The sequence below is a fragment of the Rhincodon typus genome, chromosome 29 (assembly GCF_021869965.1).
Source record: "Rhincodon typus isolate 14 chromosome 29, sRhiTyp1.1, whole genome shotgun sequence".
In the NCBI taxonomy this organism is placed as follows: Eukaryota; Metazoa; Chordata; class Chondrichthyes; order Orectolobiformes; family Rhincodontidae; genus Rhincodon; species Rhincodon typus.
Window position 1 is genome coordinate 31,236,762 of NC_063360.1, and position 10,481 is coordinate 31,247,242.

At 42.2% G+C, this 10,481-nt stretch overlaps 1 protein-coding gene across 1 annotated transcript; it reads right to left on the reverse strand.

Moving 5' to 3' along the window:
• Window positions 1–4,623: 4,623 nt before the first annotated feature.
• LOC109912837 (WAP, Kazal, immunoglobulin, Kunitz and NTR domain-containing protein 1-like) lies at window positions 4,624–9,451 on the reverse strand. The gene is made up of 2 exons (XM_020512281.2): window positions 9,203–9,451; window positions 4,624–6,114 (listed from the first exon to the last, which is right to left on the reverse strand). The coding sequence occupies exons 1-2, from the start codon at window positions 9,449–9,451 to the stop codon at window positions 4,624–4,626; spliced, it is 1,740 nt and encodes a 579-aa protein (XP_020367870.1).
• Window positions 9,452–10,481: the final 1,030 nt, after the last annotated feature.

The following is a 10,481-nucleotide window of genomic DNA, read 5'->3' on the forward strand; positions in this document are numbered from 1 at the left end:
GAGTGAGGGGGTGGAGGAAGAAACCTGCAAAAGCTGGTGGGAGCTCTCTGAGCACAGGTCATACCGGACAAGCACAGCTGCTATAATGAGTCAATTTTCCATGATGGTCATTGCTGCCACGGAGCTTGTGACTCCAAGGTTTCAGCTCATGACCTCCTTAGGGTCTGCACCCCCTCTTTGGGGAGCCCTGCTAATGAGGGAGGGCTGGGAGAAAAAAAATCAGGCAGGACTGGATATAAGCACAGAGGAGGTCAGAGGCAGGACTGAGGAAGGGGCCTGTGGGGAAGTGAGATGTGATAGTCGTGGTGGGATATGTAGGTGAGGATGAAGTTTTTTTTAATGGATTTATTGAGTGTTAAGGACCCCTACTGGCTCCAGATTTTTTTTAATGCCTTTTTTTTATACATTGATGCGATGTGGGTTCCACTGGCTGGATCAGCATTTATTACCCTAAGTTCCAGAGGGCAATTAGGAGTCAACCACATTGCTGTGGGATCATGCGATTGCATGTAGACCAGACCATAAGAGTCATAGGGCTGTACTGCACAGAAACAGGCCCTTCAGTCCAACTCATCCATGCTGACCAGACATCCTAAATAAATCTAGTCCCGTTTGCCAGCATTTGGCCCATATCCCTCTAAGCCCTTCCTATTCACATACCTATCCAGATGCCTTTTAAATGTTGTCATTGTACCCGACCCCACCACTTCCTCTGGCAGCTCATTCCATGCTCACACCACCCTCTGTGTGAACAATTTGCCCCATAAGTCCCTTTTAAATATTTCCCCTCTCACTTTAAACCTATGCCCTCTAGTTTTGGGTTCCCCCACCCTCGGGGGAAAAGACTTTGTCTATTTACCGTATCCATGCCCCTCATGATTTTATAAACCTCTATTAGGTCACCCCTCAGCCTCTGATGCTCCAGGGAAAATAGCCCCAATCTATTCAGCTTCTCCCTGTAGCTCAAATCCACCTACCCTGGCAACATTCTTGTAAATCTTTTTTGAACCCTTCAAGTTTCATAACATCCTTTCACAGCAGGGAGACCAGAATTGCACGCAGTATTCCAATAGTGGCCTAACCTGGTAAGGATGGCAGTTTCCCTCCCTAAAGGATATTAATGAACCAGTTTGGTTTCACAATCATCATTATTAACTCTTAATTCCACATTATTATTAAATTCAAATTCCATCATGTGACATGATTGGATTCGAACCGCAGTCTCTGGATTAATAGTCTAGCGACAATACTTCTTGGCTGTTGCCTCCCTGACTCGCTGCTCAGACATTCCATTTTTTTGCTTCTCCTCATTGAAACAACTTGGGGACATTAAAATAAAATAAAGGACTGTGCATGCTGGAAATCTGAGCCAAAAGTGGATGGCTACCACTCATGGCAATAAGCAACAGGTCTAAATAAGGATTAGGAATCAGCCCAGGCTTGGTGGGCTGAAGAGCCTGTTCCTGTGCTGTACTCTATTGTATTACATAGAAACAAAAATCTTTTTCAAGTCCAGTGACTGTTTTTCAATTCTGAAGCAGGGTCAACGGACTCGAAACGTTAACCATTTCTCTCTACAGACGCTGCCAGACCTGCTGAAATTCGGCCAGCAATTTCTGTTCTTGTTTCAGATCTCTAGCACCCATAGTTATTCATTTTATTCAAATGGAACATTTGTTTGACATCTGATGCAACACAAACATGAAATGAATTAACATGTTACAGTGTGTGTGTGAGACAAAATGTTGACCAGGATAACTGCACGTGTCCAATGAAAAGCATGAAATAGATTAATAAATTAGAGTAGGCACAATCAAACTTCTGATCTTCTCACCAGAAATATCAAGGACCATTTTATTCAAAATATGTTCAGCTACAGGGAACATTTCAGTATTGATAAGCAACAGCATCATAGTTAACTAAGTATTTTAAGATTCTGAAGAGAATACATTTCAGTCCTTCTAACTGTACTTCAAAGGCCATGTTGAATGTCCCATGCTAAATCATTTGTCACTTGCAAATTTCCGTGACAGGATGCTACCAAGATTGAAAAGCATGAAAGGAAGCTGAGATAAATCAGAAACCAGTGATTATCTAATGCCAACCAGAGCTTTAAAGGCCTGGAGGGGGAAGGAGAGACTTTTTTGGCAGAGTCATACAGTTCTGAGGGTTTACGCGGAATAAGAATGGATAGTTTTTAAATCAATACAATGAGGATACAGAGAGGAGGAAGATAAGGGTTTGCCAGAGCCTTAGTGGAACAAAAAAGGAAAGGTCAGCCATGCTATAATTGAGAGAGGGAAGAAAAATTGCAACAGGAAAGGAGAGAAGCCAAAAACCTGATGTATAATATAAAAGCTGAATGTGCTGGAGAAACTCAGCTGGGCTGGCAGCATCTATGGAGAGACAAAATTGAGTTAATGCTTTGAGCCTGGCTTCTTCAGAACCAAAAGAAGCTGGAAAATAAAGTAATCTTTACTTACATTCTGACATTAGTGGAAGGACCAGTCTGAGCTTTGCAATAATGTGTGTCACTAAAGGGCTCAGTCACAGGCATGGTGGGAAAGATGACCTCTAGATCAAGGGTCTAAATAATATCATCCAAGAACAGAAAACCAATTGTAGTCTGAACTTTCCATGGATTCAGTATTAGAACAGGCCATTCAACCCATCAAGTCTATACCCATGCCAGCCGCCATTGACTCCTGTGATCCAATCCTCCCAAATTACCTTTCCTGGCTCACTCCTCGTATCAGGTTGGAGCAAATTACTGCAGATGCAGGAATCTGAACTGAAAACAAAAAATGCTAGAGGTCACAGCAGGTCAGGCCAGCAATTTTGTTTTTATTCCTCGTATCCTTGTTCTTTCAAACTATTATTTCTTAAAGCTATGAATTAACCAAAGCATGGGGCCTTATTTAATGTCCAATGGTGCCCACTATGGTCTTGAATAGAATCTGTCGATGCTACCTGTTTGAGCTTGACTGAAAGTTAGTGCATAAACAATGACACAAAACCTAGAAGCCAACCTGTTATCTCGTAACTCAATTTCCTTTGATAATAAGCCTAATCACACAAAGATGCACACTGTTGCTGCTAGCATTGAGTTCAGAAAGTATCACTTATGAAACAGTTCTGAGGAAGGATCACTGGACCCGAAACACTAACTCTGTTTTTTCCTGCCAGACCTGCTGAGCTTTTCCAGCAACTTCTGTTTTTGTTCCTGATTTACAGCATCCGTAGTTCTTTTGGTTTTCACTTATGATAGCTTGATTTTGGGCAGAAAGTAGTCTCACTCAATGGAAAAAACAAATGCTGGAGATTACAGTGAGTCAGACAGCATTTGTGGAGAGACAGCAAGCTAATGTTTCGAGTCTAGATGACTCTTCATCAAAAATTCTCCGTATGGATGCTATCTGATTCGCTGTGATCTCCAGCATTTGCTGTTTTCGGTACAGATTCCAGCATCTGCAGTAATTTGCTCCTACCTAGCCTCACTCCATGTTTGTCCAAATGAAAATCCCTAACTAACCACAAGCCAAGGCTACTGTGTTCCTATTTTGGATGCATACGCAAATACTGGTGGAAAATGCCTTATGTATAACAGAGGTGAAAGTACTACACATGTGCAAATTCATTTATCTGCGGTCTACCGTGATTCAGTAACCAAGGATGTAAAGCACTCTCAATCACCAATAAAGCAGCTCCACACTCTGTTTCTCATTTTAAATCAGACCATTAAATGTACATAAAGGTTGAAATTCATGTGCACTGTACATGAATATGAGCAATGAGATCCCACAGCCACTGACTGTGTCCTTCACTCATTTCCTATTTGCTTAACAATTATACAATTAGCCACATTTGGATTTTCCAATGAACGGCATGTGGTTTGTCATTAGCATGTTGGACAACACTGGTTTAGTTGCTGAGTGGACTGCCTGGTAACACAGTCAGGAGTCTTCACGAGGAAGATGCCAGATACAATCCTTTGTTGTCTTTCCAGTTCAAATGCTGTAATTTCCTTCAGTCTCCTTAGGCTGGGGACAAAATCAGTCTGGGTCATAACTTGCTGGCGAGTGCTTGCAATCATCAAACATAGCATTCAATTGTGATGCTCCACATGGTCCACCAGCTTGATGTCTCCTCTGCAGAATGGCCAATGAGATGAGCTATTCGGTGACTGTGAGTGCCAATATAAATCTGGCCAAGAGAGACTTAATTATTCAGGAGAAGATAGTGAATTGAATGGAGTAAATAAAGTAAGGAAACTGTTGTGACTGAGCAATTTCATAAATCCCAAATCTATTCCCACCCTCTGAGCTTCTTGGCAAATGACAATCTCTCTATGTCTTTTTTCCCTTTAATTCTGTGTTAGGATGTACAATAGAGATCAGCTGACATAGAATACTGCATATTAATGAAGCAGAGATGCCAGGTTTATAAAATATATCAATGCTACACATCTTCTGCCAAACTGGCACTGCCAATGTGGATTGAACTGTTTGCTCATGAACTGTGACTCTGTGCCCAACATCATGTCAAACGCTCCCATTCAAATCTAGTTGTAAAATAATGTCCTATCTGTTTGGCTGTGGTAGCAATATCTATCGGTCATTGCACTTAATCCTGAAAGCGGTGTAAGAGTTCGCAGGTCTTTTTCTCAATGATTTCGTACATCTTTTTAATGCGTTTGTCAGTTACAGTCCGCACATAGCTCTCAGCATCCAGCACAGCCATTCCATCATAGACATCACCCATTATAAGGAGCGGTCCATCTGTCAGGTTAAAGTTTGGACAAGGGCAGTTCCAGTCCATGTTGATCATTATCACCTCCAAATGTTTGAAGTCAAAAAACTTAAGCCCCATTTTCTCATCCTTCAGCACCTCGTCCAGTGTAAACCTGGCAACTCCAGAGTCCTGTTCCTCGACAATCTCTGTCACCCTTCCCACAATGGCGTAGTCACTTTTGCAGAAGCTGGGAACTATCTTGTGACGGGGTCTGCACACTTTGCACTGCTGGCTTTTCGGGAAAGGGCAGGTCTCCTCACACACTTCCTTGCTCTCAAAATTATTCTTGTTGCCCTCACAGCCACCATAGACGAAAGCGTGGCACTGCTTCATCAGCGAATTGTAGGCCCACCGAGCCTCCCACATCTTGCAAGGACCCTGCACAGCAGGAAAGGTGCAGATATTGACTGACTCATTGATACAAGCCAATCGGCACTCTTCGTAGGTTTCAAACTGGTTCTTGCTGCCCTCACAGCCTCCAAACATGAATGTGGAGCACCTGCCCATCTTATGGTCATAGAACCATCTGACGTATTGACGACCACATTCCCCCTTGTCTGGATCTTTGAAGCACTCTCCAGATGGTAAAGGCTGGGTTTTCCTGGCAGTGCTCTCCCCAGAATGTTCCCGTCTGATGACTGACAATGGGAAGTCTGCTCTCAGGAGGCCAGCAGCATTCCTTGCAGTGCATGTGTAGATGCCTGCATCTTCCTGCTGGGTGTTGTAAATAACTAGCTGGCCGATATTGGTGACCACCACATTGGCATACATTTGATCGGGTCTCATGATGATATTTTCCAGGTAGTCACTCTGTTTCTCCCAGGTGATGTCTGGCCTTGGACGCCCACTGACGTCACAGTGAAAGCTCACTGTGCCTCCAATGTAGACGGACTGGTGGAAGGGGTTGGTGTAGAGAGCTGGAGGGATGGAGTCTTCCAAGGAGGTGGTTGATGTTGGGTTCACAGTGGTTTCTAAAGGCTGGGGGCTGGTGTTGGGCCAAGTGATGTGATACCGACAAGTCACCACTGTCAGGCTGATGCCCCTGATGCACGCCTCGGCATCCATGTAACATTTATTGTAGTAGGTCAGGCCATCGGAGGCGCAGGTGAAATTGGGCTCCTTCTCACACCTGTCCTTGCACTTACAAATGGGCTGTCCGTCCCAGATATCACACTCCGAGCCCTGCTGTGTGCACACAATCCTCTCGCACGTCGCCTCTTTGGGTAGGTCCAAGGACGCTAAGCTGCCATCTGCAAACCTTGCTGCCACACAGCTCTTCAGGCCACACACATTCGTGCAGCACTTCTCAAAGCTCTGACAATCCTGAAATCAGCAATGGGCACAGCAGTTACTTCGACAGCAATAGGCTGGTCACCGACCGGGGACAGATCCCCAATGTTGCTCTTTATTGACACACATTATATACATCTACTGAAACTCACACAATGGAATTAGGCAAAAGCACCATGTGTTCTCTCAATATCTCCAATAGTTTCATAGACATTTACAACATATAAAGCTCAGAATCTCTTATTAGCGTGGGGTAACATTGGGAAATTGAGGCATATAGACTGTCATGTCAAGAAGGATGTTCTATGATGTGCTTGCTATCGGCATGAGACCATTAGCTCTCCCATGTCTGCTGTGGTAACAGGGTGTCTATAGTCAAGATCCCAGGTTGAATGAAAGATGTGGGAAACGCAGAGGAGAAAATAAACTATCAGAGGGTCGAAAAGAAAGTCCATTGGTGGGAAAACTCATCATTCAGCCTCAGACCAAAGTTTGTCATCTATGCTAGCTGGGGAAAGGAGTGCTACCCATCAATCTGTCTCTACAGTCACAAAAGTATTCAACCCAGGTGGGGTACTCACCATGGTCAAAGTCTCCCAAAATGGACGGATGCCATCATAAGATCAAGGAAGCCCTTATGCACAGGTAACAAATGTATTTAATATCCTCTGAATTTCATTTTTTTTCTGCAAATGTGTTAATCTCTGCTTTCAAATGTGCCTCTGATTAAGAAACTGATGCATAATCCTTCAATTACATTACACAGAGTGGTAGATGTTTGGAACAGTCTCTTCCACAAATGGCAGTGGATGCTGGATCAGTTGTTAATTTTAAATCTGAGATAGATTAATTCTTGTTAAGCAAAGGTATTAAGTGATTTGGACCAAAGGCAGGTATATGGAGTTAGGCCATAGATCAGCCACAATCTCACTGAAAGGCAGGAGTTATGCTTTTTTTTGGAATACTAGTTCAATTCTGGCCTCCCTGCTACAGGAAGGATATTGTTAAACTTGAAAGGGTTCAGAAAGGATTTACAAGGATGTTGCCAAGGCTCAAGGATTTGAGCTACAGGGAGAGGCTGAATAGGCTGGGGTATTTTCCCTGAGGGGTGAGGTTATAGACGTTTATAAACTTATGAGGGGCTTGGATAGGGTGAACAGACAAAGTCTTTTTCCCAGGGTAGGAGAGTCCAAAACTAGAGGGCATAGATTTAAGGTGAGAGGGGAAAGATCTAAAAGGGACCTGAGGGGTAACTCTTTCATGCAGAGGGTGGTGTGAGTATGAAATGAGCTGCCAGACAAAGTGATGGAGGCGGGTACAATTATAGCATTTAAAAGGCATCTGGATGGGTTTAGAGGGATATAAGCCACACACCAAGTGGGACTAGATGAGGAAATCTGGCTGGCATGGACGAGTTGGACCGAAGGGTCTGTTTCTATGCTGTACATCTCTATGACTATTAGTCTATAACAGGTTCAAGTGACTGAATGGCCTACTCCTGTTCCTATGTTCCTATATTGGTTCAGACTAAAACAAAACACCCCACTCTATTTGAATACATTGACTGAATATTATTGAAATGCTCTTTGCTTTTTGGCCACTTTGACATGTTCCACTATTCATTTAGGTCATGGCTGATGCGTAACTGAACTCCACATTTCTACCTTTAATTCTACCTTTGTATTCTTTCGTGGGACATGAGTGTCACTGTCGAGGTCAGCATTTTTGTTACCAGTCTTGTGTTTAGAATATGGAACAAGTCATGGGAAAGAAAGAAGGCACATTTACATTGTGAATTTCACAATATTCCAAAAAAAACTTTACAAACAGCTGTTCTAAAGTTGGTAATGTGGCAGGCAATTTGTAAAAAAGTCAACATGACCAGCTAATCTATGGTTGTGATTTTTGATTGAGGAATAGATATTGGCAGCTGGGAGATGATGATGCAAGATTGTTGGTATAGAAAAAGATGGCACTTATGTGGCACCTTCCACGCCAACTCAATCTGCTTTACTACAATTACAACTGTAATTTTGAAATGTCTGAAGAGGTAATGAATATTGACTGCAGGATGGTGTAGTGGCAATATTACTAGATTAGCAATCCTCATTGTACTTGAGCTGAGTGACTTGCTAAACATGTTAGTGGGCCACTGATATGACCATGTTATTGTGGATCTGGAGTGACATGTAGGTCAGACTAGGCCTGGATCACAGATTTCATTCCCTAAAGGAAATTAATGAACAAAATGAGTTTTCACAACAAACCGATTATAGTTGACATGACCATGTCACTGCTGGTCAGCTATCAAGCTTTATTTTTTAATTTATTAAATGGAATGAGTATATTAATTTATTAACAACTGAACTCAAATTCCACCAAATGCCATGATGGCATTTCAACACGTGTTCCTAGAGCACAAGCCTGAGTCTCTAGATTACTCATCCACTGATATTGCCATCACATCACCCTGTAGACAATATCTGTCTCTCAACCTGCAAATCACTAAAACAAAAGATTGGCTGGTCACATTCTGATTTGTGCAAATTGGCTGTCACATTTTTCACATTACAACAGCTGTTTGTAAAATAGTTTTGGGACAAGGGAAAGACACTATATAAATGTGATTTCTTTCTTTTCTGTGAGTTATTCTATATTCTAAACACAGCACTAGGAACAATATTCAGAGAAAGAAACAAGTTCTGTTATTTCAGAATTCCAAAATTCCAAAAAGGCAAACTAGATAGTTTCATTACACTTTACTCAGGAACTGCACATGTATTCAGAAAATTCCCTGTAAATCATGAAGATTGAAGACCCAGTAGGTTACTGAAGAGCTCTACCTAATGGCTATCAAGGCAGATCAAAAGAAAAAACTCTTCCCCTTTGACAAAGAAAATTTAAGTCTCCTTTGTGTATCACAAAAGTGAAAATCAACAAATGACAATTTGTAAACTGTATCTACATCACAAACATTTGACAAAAGCCAGCATCAAGCTAAATTTGAACCAGTTTGGGAAAGAGCTCTGCAATATCATGGATAAGCAATAACTTATGCTCTATTGCTTAGATCACAGAAACCTGTTAGACAGACTTCTGTTACAGCACTTGTATGTTGTACCTCATCTGCTCTGCAATTCCTTTCGCAGGTGCTCTGTGCATCCACCCACAGGCCAGGCTCGAGATGGTTTGGACAAGCATGGAAGAGTTTTGCTTGGGGATGTCCAGTGTCCTGTGTTAGGGTCAACAAAGGTAACAGCCCCAGCATGGTTACCAAGGTCCTGGGCTGAACGCCAATTCCAGGTTTCCTTGTTAGCACTGGTCCCAATCCATTTCTGGCCCACACAAAGAAGTAAATGTCTCCACGCATGTTTGAGCCTAACAAAAAGTTTCCTAAACTTTGCTCTAACTTTTTTGTTTTAAAAAAGTGAGGGGAAAGTCAGCAATCAGGCAGTTTAAAAATAGGCTGTTCATTGGTTGATGAGGCATAAAGGACTGTAACCCGAGTAGAGTCCATTGAAAAGATACAAAGTGGAAGTGTCAACGTAAAACTTTTCATCCAGACTTTTTACTCAGTAAAAACAACATAACAGGGGATGTAGTAAATGAAACACAGTTTTCATTCAAATAAGAAGTGACTAAAAACATCAGCCTGAATCAAATAATGCTTTTTCTGACTTTTAGAAGTTTACTTAAAAATAAGATTAGTGGTCTTACCTTAATCAGACAGAATTTACACAGCAGGAACAAACTATTCTTCCCAACTTAAGTTTCACTTAAGTTTCCTCCCACTTTTATCCCACCCAGTGAATATCCTTTCCCACTCCTGCCTGATTGTTAAAATTTCGTGTTGCATAGCTAGAGATCTTATGGAACTTTAAATCCATTTAAAGCTGCAAATAATTTCAGTACTGAGGAGAATGTTTAAGCTTGGGCATTGTCCTAAATGACTTAAAGGCACAAAACTGCCACAGCACTGAGTAAGCAGAATAGTTCCTGATTGAGTGAAGGTGCATGTCACATAACAAAACAAACCTTAATGTAAAATAGTGTCAATTTGATAGTTTTTCTCGGGTGAATACGCAACCTGAATTATATAGGGCAGAAGGTCATAATCACTGTCTGATAAGTTTTGCAGAGGTAACATCTATTGATAGCACAGTGGCTCAGTGGTTAGCACTGCTGCCTCACAGTGCCAGGAACCTGGATTCAATTCCACCTTCGGGCGACTGTCTGTGCAGAGTTTGCACATTCTCCCTGTGTGGGTTTCCTCTGGGAGCTCCGGTTTCCTCCCACAGTCCAAAGATGTGCATGCTAGGTGGATTGGCCATGCTAAATTGCCTGTAGTATTCAGGAATGTGTAGATTAGGTGGGTTAAAGGGGAATGGCTCTGGGTGGGA